Raw genomic sequence first — 22,336 nt, forward strand, 5'->3', positions numbered from 1 at the left:
CTGTTCAAATGAATATCCTGTTTTTCACAAAAAGAAAAATATTAGATCTATATTCTTTTTAGCTTCAGCAATGGATACAAGTTTCTAAAATAGTATAAGAAAACTAAAAAAACTCTGCACTGGGTGAAAATTCATTGCCTCTAAAACAAATTTACAAATGTCACAAATTAATACTCTTAGCGAAATAGATTATATAAGCATCAACAGCCTTCAAAACATTTATACCATATTTCTTGGGTGTATACTGAATTCCAGCTGTCAGTTCTTCAAGATCTTATTCATGGCACTGATGCATTTACTTCAGGCAGGGGCAACATATATTGAAGTGTTTTGTTTTGTTTTTTTAACCCTAGATCACTGGGGGGGAAAAATAAAAAATGCCTGCAAACAGCATTATTCAAGAGAGCTGAAATCCCCTATCTGAATATACAGCATCTTAATTAATGACAAACTGAACCTTTTATAAACACAAAAGCATCAACCTGCTTACCACACATTGAAGTCCAATTGCCAGTTTAATCAATCACATCTGTGAACAAGGTTGGAAATATTACATCTGAGTGGTATGCAAAACACCTGGCTACTGATTTATTGTAGGTTTTTCCCCCAAGTTAATGGGCAGCAGAGTATTCACTATCTCAGATTTGAAAAAGGTTTCCACAATATGTACTTTCAGCCTAAAGATGCAGAATCAGATACAACCCTTGTATTTCCAGTTTCTTTAAAAAATATCTTTTAAATTGTGATTATATAAAATGAAAACCTACTGGTGAATTACTGAAGCAGAACATCACTGCTGGGAAAAAACAAGAGTTTTGGAACTTTATCCCAACATTATACATTTCAAAAAGGAGAAAGGTTTACAATAAAAAATGCAGTCACTAGATTATTCTAATGAACTTGAAAGAATTTAAGCCTATGCAACAATTCTACACTCCAAATTCCTAATTTAACCAGCCTACTGTGCAATTCCCGAATAACTACTTGCCCTAAAAAGATGTAACATTTTCAGATGGGCTGTATTCTGCTCAAGTATTTGTTTCTGAAATGAATGTTTATCAAGGTTAGTCAAATAAGTAATTCACAAAGCTTCAGAGTAGTTCAGCAATAGGTTTTCAGAAGCTAGATCTCTAGATTTAGTAATTTTATACTAATGAAAATTTAGAATTGTCTTTAAAAGTCACACCTACTACTGCAGAAAATGAGGAACTGGGATATTTTCCCACCAGTTTTCCTCTTTTTAAAGACATAAATTGTTGGTTCCACATTAATTAACACATCTGAAAAGTTAGCAATAACTCACGGCTCGGCGAATGCGGGGCCTTTCTGACACTCCCTTGCAGAATGAAGTAGGCAGGCATAGATACATTGAACCTTTATAAATAAAACAAGGGTCTAGATTGTTCAGTTTGTATATCATAAACTGCCAGCATTTTAATTACAGTGTCTAGAAATACATTGTGAAGGTAAAGAGTGGTAGGAAACCTGAAGTATTTGTGCCTGATAGCAATGAGTTAGCTTTGTATTCAAGGGAGAGTTTACTAGAAAAAGTTACCTAAATTGTAGCTGGAAAAATATTTTAATTACTAGGTACCTATGTTTCGTTCAACTTCTGCTTTAAGCAATCTAAGAATTTGCTTAAAATTTTTATTCCGATGCCTAGAATTTCAAATATATTTCCAGCCTTGCTTAAAACTTATTTTAAAAACCCACTCATTTCCAGATGAAACTTATTTCAAAATGCAAATCATTGTATTAAAACATACTTGCATGGATTATCAATTTTTAAACATAATTTTAAAATACACATTTTGATAAAATTTCAATGTTATTCCAAATTGTTCATCAATATTCAGTAACAACAGTAACTGAAAGAGAAATGGGAATCAAACTTTTCTTTTTACTGTTGTATATTCCAGTGGGATCAGGGAATTTTATTCTTACAATTGCCACAATGAATGTATACAAACATAAGTTTAAATTATTCTTAAGAAACAGCAGGTTCCTTTAAAAAAAAAGATGTCTGGCCCAAACCATATTTCTACTACTTCATAAATAAGGAAGCAATTATATACTTGCATCTCATTTAGGAAAAAAACCCTATGAAGTCATTTACTATATTGTCTTTAAATTTACAACATAATTTCCTGATAATATCAATTAGCTCCCTAAAAGATGTGTTCTCCACCAAATAATAATTTAGTGAAGTCCACTATAATCTGGAAATACTACAGGTAGTCCTCGCTTAACGATCATTCACTTAGTGATGGTTCAGACTTATAATGGCTCTGAAAAAACCAACTTACGACCCTCACATTTACAACTGTCGCAGCACCCTCGTGGTCATGATTTGGGGGCTTGGCAACCAGTTTGCATTTATGACCATCGAAGCATCCCTGCGGTCATGTGATTGCCATTTTCTACTTTCCCAGCCAGCTTCCGGCATGCAAAATAAATGGGGAACCAAGTGATTCACTTAATGACCATGTGGCTCACTTAACGACCACTGTAAGAAAGGTAGTAAATTGGGTCATATTTGCTTAATGACATCACTTAGCAACCAAAATTCCAGTCCCAGTTGTGGTCGTTAAGTGAGAACTACCTGTAATCAAATGTCATGTCTATTACAAATGCACAAAAGAACAGTATTAAATCTGCCCATAACTCACTAGCAGTGATGACGTTACCTAGTCAGGTAATGAAACGTCTGCAAGCAAACATCCAAGCTCAGAGAACACCAAGGACTCTGCAGTTCAACCCTGAGCTACATATATTCTCTTCTATTGGTACTCTTTCTTTTAATCAGGGATAAAAACAAAAGCTAAAATACGTATTTCACTGCATTACTGGTACTTGAAAGTCTGGGAAATTGCTATGCTAAAAATAAATACAAATAAAAGCATGTCTGAAAAACTCAACAATGAAAGAAAATCTGATCTTTCTTTTCTAATTATTTTAGTATGTTTATTCTACCAATTACCTTCATTTGTACAAATCCCATTATAGCTAGGAACACTGAAGATAACTATTTGTATTTCTCTTTACAACTGCATATGTGTATGTGTGTGTATGTGTAAACAGTTATGTGTCTACTCCTTTTAAGGCTTTTTTTGTTTTTGAAAGACTGTTTTCTGATGTTTTTGAAAATCTGATTCTGCTAATGCAAAAAGGTAGTTAGCCACTTAATTATGCCTATTCATAATCTTGATGTCTAACAGTATTAATTTGCTAAACAAAGAAATGTAGACACTTTTGCCCCAGTCATAGATTTGGTGAAGTATGTTTTCTACAGCCAATCCTCACAATGTGCAACATTTGATTTTAGTCAATCTTTTTAAAAGAAAGTCACTCCAATGGTTTCAACAATGTATCTTTCTGTAAACTTTGTTGTACAATATATGTAAGTTGTATCTGCATATATTATGTAACCATTCCTAAAGACACTCTCCTTGCACTCTAAATCAGTTGCCAAAAATTCTTATTTGAATTAACAAGTGGTGGAGGCTCAAATACATACATTCTTGCAAAACACTTTTACCTATAGCAATTTTAGTGTGGTTTCTAAGCCTGGACCCAAAAACCAGCTCTGATCATCCTGTTAGATGACCAGCATCATCCTGTTAGATGACCAACATGAAGACAAGGGCAATGTGACTCTGGAGCACCACTCAGTGAAGGAGATACTGCCTGATGTGGTGGGATTCTGTTATTTCTGCAGTGGAAAAGTACAAGTACTAGAAATGTTTCAGTCAAATTTAGCACCCAGCTTTAGATTGTCATATGGAGGGAAAATTTTGATAGAAAGCCTGATTTGATTTCCAACTGATGGGGAGACCTTCCTGGCAATTACAGTCAGCAGGACGTCTATAGAAGGTCTTGGACAATCCAATTGATTCTTGAGGAGGCTCTGAACAGTTTGCATTTCCTGGAGAAAACAAGTGCCTTTGGGAGGGGGAAGAGATGGGAAACATTAGCAGCAGGTGCAGCAAATAACCACACGTGGCCTGAAATTACCATGAACCAAATAATTAAAAGTTTATACAAGCATAGGTGAAATATCAAACAATTGCTGGGAGTTCACATACCAATGAAGATACTGCTCTGAAGTGGCATTTATCCTTTCTGTTTCTCCAACTGTGGATGATGGAAAGAGTGTGTGTGTGTGTGTGTGTGTCCAAAAAATGAAATAAAGCCTTTCAAAAACACAGTACTGTGGACTTCTAGACACACTGTGGCTCCATTATTCCTATTGAATAAGCAGTCAGGCTGTATTGGAAACACGGAATGAAATGGGCCATCCTAAGAAAAAAAAGTCAGTTGCCACTAGAATAGCATCCAAGCCCTTGACACATGGTAAATCAGTCAACAGTCCAAGGAAATTTGTGTCCCAAGGTTTCTGAGGGGAAGTAGTATAACAGTACTCTTTGCCTGTTTGTTGGTGACAGACTTGGAAAGACAAAAAGTATGACAAGGAAAATAGGCCTCAATATCTGCCCTAACGCAAGGCCATCAAAAGTCACAAAGAGAGATATGTTTTAATTACACCAAAATGGACAGCTGGCTGGCTGCTGTAGCAGACTTATAATATAAGACTTCTTCTATCAAATAGTAATAGAGAGCTGGTTATTTTCCCCATTCCTAAAAACAAAGAGGAACAAGGATTTCCTGAAGATTATCTACACCAACCCACACACATGGATCCAGATACTGCTGAGTATGGATTCAATCAGTTAAGAAGTCTCCTTTTCAGAGACTCACAAGGCATCTAGGTACTGGGAGAGAAGCAAAGTTTTCTGGGTGCAGAATGGATGTGGGAAGGTCTCAGGGCAAGAAATATTTTGACTTACATAATAAACCATCAGCATGTTTCTTCAAGCTAGAAATACAAAAAACATAAAAGTGAAAATAAAAACATTGTGCCCACCAGAGTTGGCATGCATAATTCTGTGAGAAACTTGTTAAGTGTTTTAAATTCTTGTGGCTGATTCAGACCTCAACTGCATGCTCTGAACTTCTGAAATGCTGCCAATTTTGGAAAGCGTCTTTGATGGCCAGAAGGTCCTTGCTAAAAATCTGATTTCACTTGGCTGGAAACAAGTGTTGCGAAACTGTTGTTCTACTCTGGAGCAGACTGTAAAAGCATGGCCATCAAGCAAAATCAGAAGCATCAACCTGAACCAAAAAGGTATTAGTATTTTAATGTTGGAAAACAAATACTGCTATGTCCTTAACAGTATATGGAGAGATATAAGGCTGAATTTTAGCTGGATCCATTTGAAGTCCTTCTGAGAAAATATGTCAGACCAAATAGTTCACTGCAGGTAGATCAAGAGCACTTAGCATAAAGGTTGTAGTCATGAAGACACTGAAGGACTATGTGCATTTGTTCAGTGTGAAAAGCATAATTCTAGCTTCATCATATATTCAAATGTTCTGTAATTTATTTATTTAATCAGATTTTTATCACCGCCCATCTCCCCCACACGGGGAACCCTGGGCGGTTCACAGTAAAAACAATTTAAAATTTCAATAAAATCATAAATACTACCAATAATCAATCAGTATAAATGCAATAAAGTCCAAGTCATGGCGGATCTAATTCAAACCATAAAACCGGTCCTGGCAGAACTAGGGAACCAACCAGCCCCAAGAATGGCTCTTCTCTTCCCTATTCCAGGCAAGACAACAAAACCAGGTCTTCAGCTGTTTTCTGAAGTCCAGGAGGGAGGGGGCTAACCTCACTTCTGGGGGAAGGATGTTCCAAAGGGTGGGAGCTGTTGCAGAGAAGGCCTGCCTCCTGGACCCTGCCAGATGGAATTCTCTTACAGATGGGGTCCGCAACATGCCCTCTCTGCACAATCAGGTGGGACGGTCCCTTAGGTAACCTGGACCCATGCCATGTAGGGCTTTAAAGGTGATAACCAACAATTTGAATTGCACCCAGAAGCAAACTGGCAACCAATGCAACTCGCGGAGCAAAGGAGATATATGTGCTGATCTTGAAGCACCTAAAATCGGCCGCGCGGCTGCATTTTGGACCAGCTGTAGCTTCCGGATACTCTTCAAGGGTAGCCCCATGTAAAGCACATTACAGTAGTCTATATGGGAGATGACCAGGGAGTGAGTGACCATTCAAAGGGCCTCTCGCTCCAGTAATGTATTTAAAGCAGTTAAATATTTGTGCCCTTCCTTCATGCACATCAATGTATTCTCCCTGTGTTCTAATTTGGTAAAAATACACAGTTTCTTCAGACATTCCAAGAATTCAGAAATGAGAAAAACAGAGTAATGATGTTTGACAGTTATCATTAAAAACAGCTTTTCTTAAATTAAAAAAAAGCACTTACAGGGAAGGAAAATAGGGGGATAAAGCCTTTCTCAAAGTTTTCACTGATAATGTGGTTTAGGCAAACCAATTCTTTGACACTGAATAGTGGTATTTTGCAGGAATCTGAACTCTAGGGAAGCAACCGATAGTATCACAGAATTGGACAGGCAGAGTCTCCGTTTCCTCCTTTCCAAATGTATCTGCTACATGATGAATGGGGGCAGTGATGGCTTGAGGCCCTGTAAGCTTTGAATTTTACAAACTAGCAATCAGAGGTTAACTCATCCTGGTTCCAGTGACTATGAAGCAAGTCTATTCCTTGGACTATTGGATGCAAATGGAAAACTAAATAAAGTTGCAGGGATCCCTAATAGGGGAGAGTAAGTATGCTCAAAATAGGTCCCGAATATTGGCAGCCACCAGTATTTCAGCAAAAAGTAGGGGACTAACAAGCTCTATAAGAGCATACTCATGTGTGATGAACAAGTCTATTAAGCTTGTCTGGATCAGCAGTGCAAGACGAGACATTTAATTACAATACATCACATCACTGAGTTCCTCTTAGCTTCTGGATGCCCCAGCCTCTGAGCCCTTGTAGGCTGGAACATAATAATTTTCAAACAGATGTTTGGGTCATATGTTCACAAAACATACCCCTTCTCCTCAAATATGACTCAGGGTCGATGCTTTGGAAGTACAGGTCTTAGTGGGACACTCATGTATGATCATGTTCTCCAGAATATAACCACAGACCTTGCGTGCATCAGCAGTTTCTACGGGGGAGAAAGTTGCTTTGATGGTGCCCAGCTGCACTGGTTCAAGTTCCACAATCTCTGAAGCCTGGGCTGTTCTGTATCAGAAGGGGGGTCCTCATTTTGCATCTCCCTTGGTCATCAGTCTGATTACAAATTCTATACAAGAACAGCCAGTGGTAAATCCACCTGATCATAGAGATGTACAGCTCACAAAGACAGGAGGTAGTAAACTTGCCCAGATTCCCACCAAACCTATCAGGCAGCAAGGCAGCTATTTAGTGTTGAACAGCTACTACAGCAGCACTTACAAGTCTTGAGCCAAGAGTAACAACAGGGCTTCTGCTTGGGCTAGGCACATCTGCTAGGCTAGCTGGTTCATCATGGGTTAAATGGTCCATCTTGATCCAATTAGGTTCTAATACAGGAGCAAGTCACCTTCCCCAGCAAGCTGGGTACTCATTTTACCAACCTCAGAAGGATGGAAGGCTGAGTGACAACTGGGGAAGGCAATGGCAACCACCCTGCTATAGTCTGCCAAGAAAATGAAAGCGGCATCCCTCCAAAGGGTCAGACATGACTTGGTGCTTGCACAGGGGATCTTTCACACAGGAGACCTTTCATACAGGAGCAAGGCATTGACACCCTGATCCACAGTTAGTGGGAGTGCAAGAGAATCTGTAGCCATTGCTTAACATTAGGGTTGGAACACAGGTGATGCTCCCAAACCAATAAGAGTAAAGAGACAGCGAAGGCTTCATAACTGGTAAACCAATTATTCCACATTCCCAAAGTGTTTAAGGAGGAAGCCATATGTACCAGAAACTCTCCATCTAACACTACCCAGGAGTCCTGTCCTTCTAAATATGTCAAGTCCCAAGGTTTGAATCCTAGGTCTCATCCTCCCACTTGAGTCAATGGCATGATTATTGCTTTAACAGCCTTAAAGATCTCTGTCATCTGTCCCTTGCTTACAAAATAGCTTTCTCAGGCATGAATCAGATTCCTATCTTACCAGCATCACCCTTATATGAACAGTTTGTTTAGAAAAAAACAAATAATGCTTCTAAGCAAAAAATAATGTTGGGAGATAACTGTATTTTACTTACACCAAAAGTTATATACAGTACATATATAGATACATATATAAAACTCATAAGAGTTTAATAAGTTTGATTTTATTTCAAAGCCTACAAAATTACTTCTAACTATAATAATCCTAAATGCCTTTGGTAAAATAAAGAGGTGAATGAATAAGAGAACAGACACTGTAAACATAAGAGTAAATCCTATGTGCAAAAACATGAAGACAGTAGTAACTTGTAAAACAGATCTACAGAATATTGTGGATAAAAAAATGATTATAATGTAATGGTAAGTCAAGGAGAAAAAAAATCTGGTGCCATGCATTCAAAAAGAATGGTTTATTACTGTATTTCCCAAGGGAAAAACTCATTAATCTATGTAAGCAGATTCAGATGTGAAAAATGGCTAGAAATGTCATAAGATCAATTTACAGAAGGAACAAATTGCCTAAACAGCTACAAAATCCTAAATCTGATTTCTTTTAAGCCTTTGTATTTATGCAACATTTTCCATTTCCCAACTACACTGCTTCAGAATGTGCTAACAAAGGGACTAAAATGTTCACTATTGCAGAAACTGCTTTAACTAATGTTCAGAGATATAAATGGGTCATCACAACATATGCTTACCTACTGTTTTGTCAGAGTAAACTCTTCAGAAAATGTATTCTCGTAAAATTTTTAATTCATTTGCAAATAAATATTAAAATGGCAAAACCAGAAGTACTGTACACTCACTTCCGAAGTACACTAGAATCAGAGAAACTCATCCAATTATTTTGTTTATTTTCATCTTTCATCCAATCAGATGCTTAACTAATACTGCTTAAAATAAGCTACCAGAAGTATTCTAATATCAGGGACAGGGATTGACTTGAAATGCTGGTTTGGGCCAGATTTCCAGTATCAAAACATGTATGTAGTAGTAGCAACAAGCTGAGTGCTTTTTTCCTTTCTTCAATTAGAAGGTGAAACTGCTGTTTCGCTTATGAGCCAAGACGAACAATAGAATGGGCATAATTTCACATTTCGGTGCTAATTAGGTCCAGATCCTTTCGCAGGAATAGTATCATCTTACCCGTCACACTTCTGTGAGCTGGGAACGAACGATATTAATCTTTCCCCAACCGAAAACACAACTCTTTCCCCCGTTTGCCTGAAACGAAACGCACACCTAAACCTTCCCGTATCTCACAGTGCCGGAACCCGGACTCTAGTCTTTCACCCCGTCTGAGGCCCGCCCCTAATAGGGAGGAAAAGAAAATCGAGATACAAGCCCCGCCAATCATAGCTCTGGGCCTTTCTGTTTTTCGTCAACATGCCTCCAGAAGGCTTCCCCGGCTTGACTAGCAGACAGCACTTCTTACCGTCCCGGGAGGTGCCCATGAGTTGGTCCAGCATCGCACGCATCTGAGCCTGTGCCGACATCCTGAAAATGCGCGGGGCCCGAGTGGGCCGGCCACGTCCGAATAAGCCCCGCCTACAGCGGCCTAGAAGATGTCGAACCTGACGCCGCGGTCGTTTCTCTCAAAGGCGAGCTAAGGCGGAAGCCCTCTTGCTTTCTCTCGCTGAGCTCGGTGTAGTTACAATGGCGCTTGCACCTTCCGTTCTGGCCGAAAAAAAACAGATAACCGCCTCGTGCCCGGCGTTACCTCAGGACCGCGATCCCCCGCGCGCTCGCCCTCTCCACGCTTGCCTCCCTTTGCGTGCGTGCGCGCGCTGCCAGGCAGTAACGGACATCCGTGCGCGTGCGCGTGCCTCCCGCCTATACTTACTATTAGTTTCCTTCTGATTGGCTAACCTGGGAACTGAATCAGACAGGAACATCGGGCGTTCTGCCTTTGCTGATTGGGTTGACGAATTCGTTATTCCTTTAGATTCGCACTGGAGCTGATTGGTGGCTCAGAGCGTGGTCTCTTTTTGTGACGTAGTTCCTTTGAATTGCATCAGCCAGACAAGTCCTTGATTTGTTAATGTCGAAAGTAACATAAATTCTTCTGGTAGTACTTCCTAAATAATCTACTTTGTGGGTCTGCTTACTAAAACTAGCAAAAAGGAGCTTTTCTAGATAAATTTATTTATGTATTTGTTTAATATAAAGTATAGACAGAAACTGGGAGGAATTAAGCTTGGAGTGGAAAGATGAAAGCAGCACCAACTCGGGGGTCCTGAAGGCCCTACAGGAGCTTACTCAGAAGTGTTCCAGAGGTTGTTCCCTATTTTGAGTTAAGCATATAGAATAATTTATTTATTTATTATTCACATTTCTATCACCGCCCATCTCCCCCTAAAAGGGCTAGATAATGGGCTAAATATGTCCTGACCATCGCTTTATAATGGAATCCAAGTCTACATACAGTACAGGAAATTTCACTTTGCTAGTTACTGTCCAATTTAATTATTGTAAGATGGTGTCAAATTTGAGAATGATCTAAGTTTATTAACAGGAACCTGATGAAGTCCATTCTTTTAGTCCTGAAGTGCTGGTTTTAACTTTTAAAGGGATCGGCAGGGTATTTCAGAATCTTGTGTTCTCCCACAGAAACCTACAGATTTATTTTATAATTATTGAATAAACTTTCATTGGTCACAGTCCATTTCAGATGCATACGGTCTTGAGAAAGGAGTATATACTACTAAAACTCTCATGTCTGTTTGTAACCTTTAACTGGGTGAATTGGTGCATCATAGGGAAACAATTTTTAAACCAAGGTACCTCAAATGGGCTAACTTATAGAATGCATCCAAAATCTGGGACCCATGACTTCTGTGGAATTGAAATTTTGTAAATTTTATAAAACATTTTATGAAATAAAATTATCATAAAACATGACATAATACAAAATGTCATAAAACATTTCCTGTGGTTAGCCTTTGATGTTTGACTGTGCTATACAGTTCAATATTAATGACATTGACTATTTTCAAGGCAGATAAATCTCTGAATATTTCCTGAATTTTTAAGAACTTTTCCAGTGAAGGCAGTACATTAGAAGCTATGCCATTGTTGAAGGCATTGAGGAATCTGGTAAGGAAATATCTCTGAAACAATGGCCCAATGGGTCATGGGTTATCTAGTTATATAAACACACAGCTGTTACTGGGAAAAGAAGAATGATGAAAGGAGCAATATGAAGCAAAACTGCCTATAATTAATTAATACGGGTAGGTTTCAATTAGCTTGGATAACGAATCCCACAAAATGGTTGCATTATTTGAATTCACACTATTTGAAATAATATTTCTATGGAAAATATGGTAATTGGTCCCAGCTTGATAGAAATATGAATGAAAATTGTTAAACATTCATTTTTATATGTATATTAATGAAATGTTACAGTAAATAATAAAAATATAATTTAAATTTAAGGTTAACAAAGTCAGAGTAATTATAGAAAGCAAAATAAAAACAACAACAAAAATTCTAAATATCATTCCTAAAAGTAAGCTTACACTGGCAAAAACATCTTTATTATCTCTCAAAATATTTTAGCAGTGTAGGCTGAACTGTTTTCTCTTTCTTTGAATCTTCATACATATGCTGGTAGACGCAGAGTGCTTTATCCACATCATGGTGAATTTGCATGCTTCAATCAAGGTTAGGATCAGCATCCATAATTTTTTGCTTTATGCATTCTTTACAGCTTGACATATACCTTCAAATTCCGTGAGAGTGAACTCCTTCACTTGCACATTACTGTTTTCTTCTGATGGAATCTTCCTTTTCTCCATTTTGCACACACAAAGATTAGCAATGTCTAAAACCCCAACTGCAACTGCGCATGCGCTAGCCTCAGTTGCTCATGCACTAGTCTCGCATTAACTGAATTTGGGTTGCATTAAACACAACCTGAATTAAGTATGATTGGCTTTAGCCAGCAGTCAATATCTGATAGCTTTTGCATGGTGCTGTGCAAAAATTGCCAAGATTATATTATATAGGGGTTAGAACTAAGGAGTAGTAGGGCGATATAAAGTTGGTCTGTACAGCCAGCCTTAAAACATGGGAGAATAAGGGCACTGCAAATATCTCTATAAAATGAGCAGGAAAGAAAATGTGCTCAGTGGGTTCCAATTTGCCTATTGTTGCAGGAGCAATTTTAGTCTAATTTGCTTCCACCTAAAAATTAAGTGCTGGAAAATTTCCTGTATAAACATTCTTGCACTGATGATGTGATAAAAAATGATTTGTAGAAAACCTTTTGATGAATTCTAGGTTAGCTATTTCATGATGAAATTGGCCTTGGTAATTCTCTTAAAGTTGATAATCGTAATGCAGAAGTAAAGTGTTCTGGAGAGCTGAAATATTTGTGGTTTTGGCAATTGGTGGTAATATCAGATCATTTTGTGCAGAAAATAGATAATTTACCTAATATAATGTGTAGTTGGGAATTTTTGGCAGTTTAAGGAACACTAAGCTCCTTGATTCTTTTTAATTCCTTTTAATTAATTAATTAATTATTAATTAATTTACAAACAAAAGCTCCTTAAAGCTTAAGGAATGAACAAGTTTTCATTCCCTTGATGTGAGAGGTTGATAATGTCAGAAAAAAAATACAGAAACACTTCCATCTGGGTCAGCTACAGTCTTTGGTTCCTTGAAGCATGGTCTGCTGTTGGGGACTAGTGACTGTTTTTGAATGGGTGCCAATCTATGAGCAAGCATGAGCTTACAATACAAGGCTTATACATTAAGTGGTTTTAGCTGAGATTTGAATGACAAGCGGCAAGTGGTGTACTCTCTTATCTGCCAAGATGCTGTAGATGATTTTGTCAACAATAAACCAGATGGTAATTCAACTGTGGTGACAATAATGTGGCAAATCAGTTCGTGATCAGAGAACTCTGGTGCTATTTCAGGTGAAAATGCATCCAAGCCTTTTTTGTGTTTGCACTGTAGGTTTTCACTGGGTTTTGTTGATACTTGTCTTTACTATTTCATACCATGATTTTTGTTGTTAAAATAACATATTAGTTAAGATATACAGGTAGTCCTCAGTTAACAATGGCAATTGGGACTGGAATTATTGTTGCTAAGCAACATGGTTGTAAAGCGCAACATCATGTGACTGTGCTGCTTGGCAACGGTAATTCCAGCACTCTGTTGCCATTGTTAAATGAATCACTGCAGGTCATTAAGCAAGGATGTCATGTGGTCACCATTTGCAACCTCCTGCTGGTTTCCCCATTGACTTGGAAGCCAGCAAAGAAGGTTGCAGATGGTGACAATGGGAAGCTGCAATGTTATAATTGTGAGCTGGGTGCCTGGATCATGATCATGTGACTGAGGGACAATGCAATGGCTGGAACTCCAAGGACCAGTCATAAGTTTGAACGGTTGCTGAATGAGTAGTTGTCAAGCAAGGATCACCTGTAGTGTCACAATACCAGAAAATAATCTTACTAATGAAATCTAACCTTAGAGTTCAGAACAAGTGCTCAACTGCTATATATTGTAGTAGTATACATGAATCCTCTTCAGCAAAGGTTCGTTACCTTGTCGTGGTGCTGGAGCTTGAGCACCTCAATGATGCCATGAGCTAAACCGTGAAGGGCCACCCAAGACAGGAAGGTCATGACAGAGAGGTCAGACTAAATGCGATCCCTGGGGAAGGTAATGGCAACCCACCCCAGTATTCTTGCCGTGAAAACTAAATGGATCAGTACAACCAGAGATATGTCGGTATACCATCGGAAGATGAGACCCCCAGGTCGGAAGATGGTCAAAATGCTACTGGGGAGGAACAGAGGATGAGTTCACCTAGCCCCAGACGTGATGACGCAGCTAGCTCAAAGCCGAAAGGACGGATAGCGGCCAACGGTGCTGGTGGTGAACGGCGAATCCAATGTTCTAAGGATCAACACACCATTGGAACCTGGAATGTAAGATCTATGAGCCAGGGCAAATTGGATGTGGTTATTGGTGAGATGTCAAGATTAAAGATAGACATTCTGGGCGTCAGTGAACTGAAATGGACTGGAATGGCCCACTTCACATCAAATGACCACCAGATCTACTACTGTGGACAAGAGGACCACAGAAGAAATGGAGTAGCCTTCATAATTAATAGTAAAGTGGCTAAAGCAGTGCTTGGATACAATCCAAAAAATGATAGAATGATCTCAATTCAAATTCAGGGCAAGTCATCTAACATCACAGTGATCCAGATATACGCCCCAACCACAGATGCTGAAGAAGCTGAAGTAGAGCAGTTCTATGAGGATCTGCAGCACCTACTGGACAACACGCCTAAAAGAGATGTTATTTTCATCACGGGAGACTGGAATGCTAAGGTGGGCAGTCAGATAACACCTGGAACTACAGGTAAGCATGGCCTGGGTGAACAAAACGAAGCAGGACATAGGCTGATAGAATTTTGCCAAGACAACTCACTCTGCATAACAAACACTCTCTTCCAACAACCTAAGAGACAGCTTTATACATGGACTTCCCCAGATGGACAACACCGAAATCAGATTGACTACATCCTTTGCAGCCAAAGGTGGCGGACATCTATACAGTCGGTAAAAACAAGACCTGGAGCTGACTGTAGTTCAGATCAGCTAGATATGAGCTCACTAATATTCCTAAGGAATATGCAGTAGAGGTGAAGAATAGATTTAAGGGACTGGACTTAGTAGATAGGGTCCCAGAAGAACTATGGACAGAAGTTCACAACACTGTTCAGGAGGCGGCAACAAAATACATCCCAAAGAAAGAGAAAACCAAGAAGGCAAAATGGCTGTCTGCTGAGACACTAGAAGTAGCCCAAGAAAGAAGGAAAGCAAAAGGCAACAGCAATAGGGGGAGATATGCCCAATTAAATGCAAAATTCCAGAGGTTAGCCAGAAGAGATAAGGAATTATTTTTAAACAAGCAATGCGCGGAAGTGGAAGAAGACAATAGAATAGGAAGGACAAGAGACCTCTTCCAGAAAATTAGAAACATCGGAGGTAAATTCCAGGCCAAAATGGGTATGATCAAAAACAAAGATGGCAAGGACCTAACAGAAGAAAAAGAGATCAAGAAAAGTTGGCAAGAATATACAGAAGACCTGTATAGGAAGGAAAACAATATCGGGGATAGCTTTGATGGTGTGGTCAGTGAGCTAGAGCCAGACATCCTGAAGAGTGAGGTTGAATGGGCCTTAAGAAGCATTGCTAATAACAAGGCAGGAGACGACGGCATCCCAGCTGAACCGATCAAAATCTTGCGAGATGATGATGTCAAGGTAATGCATGCTATATGCCAGCAAATTTGGAAAACACAAGAATGGCCATCAGATTGGAAAAAATCAACTTATATCCCCATACCAAAAAAGGGAAACACGAAAGAATGTTCAAACTATCGAACAGTGGCACTCATCTCACATGCCAGTAAGGTAATGCTCAAGATCCTGCAAGGTAGACTTCAGCAATTCATGGAGCGAGAATTGCCAGATGTACAAGCTGGGTTTAGAAAAGGCAGAGGAACTAGGGACCAAATTGCCAATATCCGCTGGATAATGGAAAAAGCCAGGGAGTTTCAGAAAAACATCTATTTCTGTTTGACTATTCTAAAGCCTTTGACTGTCTGGATCATAACAAACTGTGGCAAGTTCTTAGCGGTATGGGGATACCAAGTCATCTTGTATGCCTCCTGAAGAATCTGTATAACAACCAAGTAGTAACAGTAAGAACAGACCACGGAACAACGGACTGGTTTAAGATTGGGAAAGGAGTACGGCAGGGCTGTATACTCTCACTCTAACTATTCAACTTGTACGCAGAACACATCATGCAACAAGCTGGGCTTGAGGAATCCAAGGCTGGAGTTAAAATTGCTGGAAGAAACATTAACAATCTCAGATATGCAGATGATACCACTTTGATGGCTGAAAGCGAAGAGGAACTGAGGAGCCTTATGATGAAGGTGAAAGAAGAAAGTGCAAAAGCTGGCTTGCAGCTAAACCTCAAAAAAACCAAGATTATGGCAACCAGCTTGATTGATAACTAGCAAATAGAGGGAGAAAATGTAGAAGCAGTGAAAGACTTTGTATTTCTAGGTGCAAAGATTACTGCAGATGCTGACTGCAGTCAGGAAATCAGAAGACGCTTAATCCTTGGGAGAAGAGCAATGACCAATCTCGATAAAATAGTTAAGAGCAGAGACATCACACTGACAACAAAGGTCCGCATAGTTAAAGCAATGGTGTTCCCCGTAGTAACATATGGCTGCGAGAGCTGGACCATAAGGAAGGCTGAGAGAAGGAAGATCGATGCTTTTGAACTGTGGTGTTGGAGGAAAATTCTGAGAGTGCCTTGGACTGCAAGAAGATAAACCAGTCCATACTCCAGGAAATAAAGCCACCCTGCTCACTTGAGGGAATGATATTAAAGGCAAAACTGAAATACTTTGGCCACATCATGAGAAGACAGGACACCCTGGAGAAGATGCTGATGCTAGGGAGAGTGGAAGGCAAAAGGAAGAGGGGCCGACCAAGGGCAAGATGGATGGATGGTATTCTAGAGGTGACGGACTCGTCCCTGGGGGAGCTGGGGGTGTTGACGACCGACAGGAAGCTCTGGCGTGGGCTGGTCCATGAAGTCACAAAGAGTCGGCAGCGACTAAACGAAACAACAACAACATACATGAATCCTAACGACAATATAAATATCTGGTTAGAAGTTCTGTATGTCATACAAGCATTTTTATTAAACAGATACCATCTTGAAAAATACAGTTCAAAAATTCTTACGAAATAAGAGCTAAACATTTCACATTTATGGTTCCCATCCCTTTCCTCCAGGCTGTTGTGGTAGTTTAAGTCCTACAAGTCCTGCCACTATGTCTGGTGATCGTTCTCCTTTGCCATGGTATTCTTTATGTAGTACTGAGTGCTCCCGGATACTACGCAGAAGACAGAGATAAGTAGCAGCCTGAAAATGTAAGTCATGCTGGGCCTTGCAGAGCTTTTCACTGGTTATCTGGAGTCAGAGAAAAGATGTATAAAAGAAACAGTATAGTTTGACTCTAGTTTTCAATTCAGATAAATACATTTTTAGCTTACAATAACTTGAGCCAGTATGCCTGTGTATAATAAATCTGGCAAAATTCATTACAGTGGCAGGACTAAGATAGCATACACAAGGAACCACCATTCCATATAGAAAATTAAAACCTAAGGAAGAAAATGTTCACTTCCATTTTTGATTTTTTAATATAATCCTATCCTAAGGATTAATACAATTCAGTACATGAACTGAGCAATACTACCTTGTAAGTAGAGCATCCCCATGTGCTCTGCATTATAATTTTATGTGACCAAGATGGAAGGTAGGTTTGCTTTTTTAAAAATTTCCTTCCAAATTGTCTGAACTGTAAGTTATTCACAGTACCTCTCTCCACTCCTGTGCCAGTGGGACGTTCCACCAGCATGTCAGAACTCCATGAGTACAATTACTCTCTGCCTGCAGTGCAGTCCTGACACCACTTCCTATGGCCCTCAACTGGCATTCTATACTGAAGTATGTTCAAACGGTGTGATATTTAATGTCTTGAACTGTTCATAGCACATAATGGGGTGGGGGGACAGAAGAGAACGAAGGGAAGTATAGCAAGTCTCTCCTATGAAATGGCTAGAAGCTACTTCATAAGAAACTTGCTGTCATACATTTTAATAATTTAGCTTTAACAGTATCAGGAATGAGTCAGTACAAAATTAGCATTTTAGTTAAACATCTCAATAAAAACCCAAGTGCCTACCAATTAAGGTCACTACAGTTTCATTAGTCCCCAAAACAGAACTTTTAAAGCCTAGAGCAGTGTTTCTCAACCTTGGCAACTAAGAAATGTGGACTTCAACTCCCAGAAGCTGGCTGGGGAATTCTGGGAGTTGAAGTCCATACATGAGTCCCCCATGAGGGGGAGATGGGCGGTGAATAAATTTATAAATAAAAATAAAATCTTAAAGTTGCCAAAGTTGAGAAACACTGGCCTAGAGAGAAACACCATATTTGAAGGCAAAAGAAGTGAGCCGTTATTAACGCAAAGGTCGGACAGATTTCGAGTATCAGCACCGGAGTATACATACCCGATGGCAGCGGAAGGCTTCCTTCAAATAACAATATGCCGCCACGTTGCGGTAAGAGACATCGGTCCCTCCTACAGCATAACGAAGTTCCCGCAATAAACCACGAAAAGTGCGAAGCGGCGACCCGAAAGATGCCATTTTCCTTTCAGCTATTAGAATGTAATGCCGCATATACAGCCAATCAGAGAGCCCCTCTTTCACCCAACGGCCAATCAAAAAGAAAAAGTGTGCTAGCTTTCAACCTTAGTGCTGAACTTGCAGGACCAACCGAACATTGCTCCAATCTTTTCCAGGTCGTGATATTTTCACGTTCAATTTCAGAGTGCCCTTACAGAGGCGTAATATTTGAGCGGGACGCGAGCCTCTTCAAGCTGAGAGATATCTAACCTACGGTTCCTGATGTTTTGTAACACAGATCCTATCAGTCCAGCCATCAGAGCTACATCTCATACCGTAGTCAGGAATGAAAATAATATAACGGAAAGCACCAGTTGACTCGAATCGACATCAGGTGTATCGACGAATTTCAGACCTGATTGAAAGGCGCAGGAAGGCAACGGAAGCTTTCAGCCCTTCCTTTCAAAGGAAGTTAATTCCCTGCTCTATTTGGCCCCCGAAAGGGCTCGTTATCGATCCATTAGAGCAGTCTTGCCCGGCCCGATGCTCTCCCCCACGCATTGGGGACCACGGCGCCGAGTTCTCAACCGCATGATCTGTCAATTGTGGAAGTCGTATTTCCGACACATCTGCGAGGGCCGCTGTGTAAGTCGTTCCCACAACTCACATGCCTAGAAGCGGGATTTCAATAGACGATTAATATATACTTATTATGTTGATACACATACTGTAATACGGAGAGTATTCCCTTAAAACGGCCAGCGCGGATACACTTTACACTGAGAATATTATATTCAGTGCTCCCATTAGAGGTGTATTTTTTAAAATACATTTTCTGCTCAAGTAAGTATAAGTCGAGGATTTCATGTATAGGAGCTCTTTGCATTGTTTTTAGCGGGCCCCAGCATGCGTTAGTGTCTCGGCGCCGCTATGTTTTTTACTGTATTTTGGCATTTTGCAGCACGAGTTTAGTGTGAAACGGCAACCTATTAGAATAGAAAAAAATGCACATATGGCTCTATACTTTGAATTTTTATAGTTCCATGTATACCCCTAGAAAGTTCAGAACCTGGGGGAGAATATTAGCGCTTTGGCTTCCTAAATTATATGCAAGTAATGCTATTTTAAGCGCTGTTCATTGACTTTGAACCTAAAAATATGTTGTGTGGAGACTAAAAGTAAGATCACCCCAGATGGGACTCGAACCCACAATCCCTGGCTTAGGAGGCCAATGCCTTATCCATTAGGCCACTGGGGCTAGGACAAGCCAACTTTCTTCAATCATCTAGTTAACATCACAATACTTCGTAGGTTGGTCCCACCCCTTCCGGTCATGTTACGTATTCGTCATTGGTAGCGCTCTATGCTTTACACATCAGAAACCACGTGACAGATATTTACGTGGTGCTCAGTTCCGCATGGCGCGATACAGAACTGAATTCAAAATTTAAGAAATCACCTGCGTTTCGGGTAGAACTAAAAATAAGGTTATCGGTATGACTTCTGCACTCACACTGGATATTAGAGCATTAACGAATCGGTTTTGTTCAGGTACCGATTTGCTTGTAGGAATAAAAGGCAGACGAACGAGGAAGAATTGTAATACCTTTACTTTGTTTCATTTATAAATGCATTTCAAAAATATGTTGAGTCCTTGGTGCTCTCTGAGCTTGAATGTTCGCTTGCAGACGTTTCGTTGCCCGACTAGGCAACATCTTCACAGTTCAACCCTGAGCTTCAGATACTGTCTTCTACTGGGATTTCAAAAATATCCCAAACATTTGCTGCATTTGCATGTTTACTTGGAAACGTTTCATCGACACTTTCCCAGGCATGGTATAGCATTCTTCTGTCCAAGTTTTTCACATCTGCCGTGCGTGTGTGTATACTGTACATACATTTATTATTATTAATCCCACCTTTTTTTTTATAAACTGAAGCAGCAAACTTACCTAATACTCCTGCCTCCTATCTTCCCCACAACCATGTGAGCTGGGGTTGGGCTGAGAGAGTGACTATAATCAGTTTTTCATTCAGCATTGTAGATCTGCTTTTTTCAACTTCTATATTGGTCCGCAATGCATGTTATTTAACTGTTTACTTAGCAGTAAAAGAGCCAATGATTTTGTAGGTAGGAGAAAGGTTAATGGGATCTTCCATTTACATGCATTCTTCCAGCTGAGTCTGCAAAAAGGTGTGGTGATATAAGTTGTTGTCTTCTAGAGCCAAGCTTTAATGTGCTTTAGTCACAAGGCCCATGAGTGGTGGTTCTTAAAGATTTAATACAGGATGGTTTCAGGACAAGGATTAGTGCCTTCTCTGGCTTTCTTTCTCCTCCCACTCAGCATTTCCAGCTGGAAAAAACAAATTGTTCTCCATAATGTGTGGCACAGCAGAGGCAGGGGATCCTGAGTGTGTGTGCAAGATTGAAATGGAAGGTTTAATCCTCTGTAAATTGCATAAATCAGCATGGAGTTATCAGGGATTTTGACACAGGAATGCTAGTCCTTCAGAGGACTGAAATTCCCTTGTTCAAAAATCCTCTGCTTGACAGGGTGGTAGGAAGAGAATGGTGCAAATTGGGATGAGAGCAAGCTGACAGAATTCCGTTTCATCCCTACATCTGTTGGCTGGGATGTTTTTTTCTTCTTCAGGGGAATGCTGATCCGGAAGGTCCCATCTGACAAATCAGTCTAGTAGAGCAGAAGTGAGCTTGCAGGCAACTGGCAGATCTCCCTCCTACATCTTACTGACCTGTCAGCCAGAATGTCAAGCACTTGACAACCAACTTCAACAGAAAGCAAGATGCTCTGAGTTTAACATGTATTGAAAAAGACCTGGAAAAAGTCACTCTTCTCTTCTTTTACAGGACTTTTAAATGCTTGTTTAAAGGAGAAGTATTTTGTTCTTCCAGAAGACTGGCACACCGTGGACATATAAAGCCCATGGAATGTCTAACTGGTGCTTTCCAGTGAAGCAATAGGCAAGCAGATGCCTCTGTACAACCTCAATGTATGGAGTCACTTAACAGCAAAAGCCAAAATGGCCATAGAGAGCAGTCCCTGGAATTGAAGAGGAGGGGGAATGATTGCAGCAGCCCCAAGTAGTGAATTGGGAGAAGATGGGAAACATTTTACCAGTGGAGCAGCTAAAGAGAACTTTTGGTTGCCTTTACAGTGGGCTGAAGATAGAGGTGGTCATGCCCATTAAAAATGGTTACCTATGGTTGGAGAGTCATGAGCCTGTGAACCAATGGGTACATCAGCTGCATTTAAAATTATGGCTGTTCCAAAATTAATATACTTATTTTAAAACATTTCTGTGGAAATTCTTGATAAAATAAATTATTGGTAAAAAATTAGAGAAATTTTGTTTTAAGACCTCAGAGTCTTGTATTAAGGTATTTAATCTACCCCCAGATCATGTTTAACAAATACAGTATCTTACTTAAAAACCATAGACTCAAGCAGCATGAATACATCATATGATTTCTTAAATACAAGAGGATTTTATAAAACTGGGTACATAGGGAAATGTTTATAAATCATTTGAGTGTTTCATCCCTTTTAAAGGATAAAAAATAACTATATATAGAAACTATTTCAGGTATTGTTTTCAATATGGAAAAAAGGACTTCACAGTTAAAACTGCATGATTTGTGATTCTGTGGCTAGCTGAATTGAATTGCTTCAAAATGTATAAATAAAGGGACTTTGCAATTTAAGTTTTTTTTAATGCAGACTATATCAAAACTTACAACACTAAGACCTCCAACGATGATACAAATTAGATTAGCTGCAATGGGCATAACTTTCTTATGGTACCATGCAAGTTCAAACCCAAGCTCTTCAGCCTTAACTTCTTTTAAACATATAGTAATTTTAATTTAATAGGATTGAAGGGTACTACAGCAAAATCATATAAACTGCTTCAGACTTTGGAGTACACAATAAAGAAGGGTTGGTTGAAAGTAGCATGGGA

The 22,336-nt window shown here is 39.6% G+C and overlaps 2 protein-coding genes and 1 non-coding gene across 5 annotated transcripts in view; all 3 read right to left on the reverse strand.

The window, feature by feature from the left end:
• The window catches only part of LUC7L2 (LUC7 like 2, pre-mRNA splicing factor), a 32,769-nt gene extending 22,884 nt beyond the window's left edge, over positions 1-9,885 (reverse strand). Inside the window, exons 1-2 of one of the 3 annotated variants that reach the window (XM_063308484.1) lie at positions 9,533-9,885; positions 1,304-1,374 (exon numbers count right to left, since the gene is read on the reverse strand). In XM_063308484.1, coding sequence (XP_063164554.1) covers positions 1,304-1,361 — 58 coding nt within the window. In that variant the 5' untranslated portion in view covers positions 1,362-1,374; positions 9,533-9,885. Of the gene's footprint in view, positions 1-490; positions 530-1,303; positions 1,375-9,532 lie in introns of those variants that run through there. The other 2 variants (XM_063308485.1, XM_063308483.1) reach the window with 2 other exon arrangements.
• A 6,936-nt stretch (positions 9,886-16,821) lies between these two features.
• On the reverse strand, positions 16,822-18,547 carry FMC1 (formation of mitochondrial complex V assembly factor 1 homolog). The gene is made up of 2 exons (XM_063308488.1): positions 18,239-18,547; positions 16,822-17,132 (listed from the first exon to the last, which is right to left on the reverse strand). The coding sequence occupies exons 1-2, from the start codon at positions 18,407-18,409 to the stop codon at positions 16,929-16,931; spliced, it is 375 nt and encodes a 124-aa protein (XP_063164558.1). The 5' UTR covers positions 18,410-18,547; the 3' UTR covers positions 16,822-16,928.
• A 993-nt stretch (positions 18,548-19,540) lies between these two features.
• On the reverse strand, positions 19,541-19,613 carry TRNAR-CCU (transfer RNA arginine (anticodon CCU)). Its single transcript has one exon. It is a non-coding gene; the product is annotated as a tRNA-Arg (tRNA).
• Positions 19,614-22,336: the final 2,723 nt, after the last annotated feature.

This window comes from Candoia aspera, chromosome 7, assembly GCF_035149785.1.
Source record: "Candoia aspera isolate rCanAsp1 chromosome 7, rCanAsp1.hap2, whole genome shotgun sequence".
NCBI lineage: Eukaryota > Metazoa > Chordata > Lepidosauria > Squamata > Boidae > Candoia > Candoia aspera.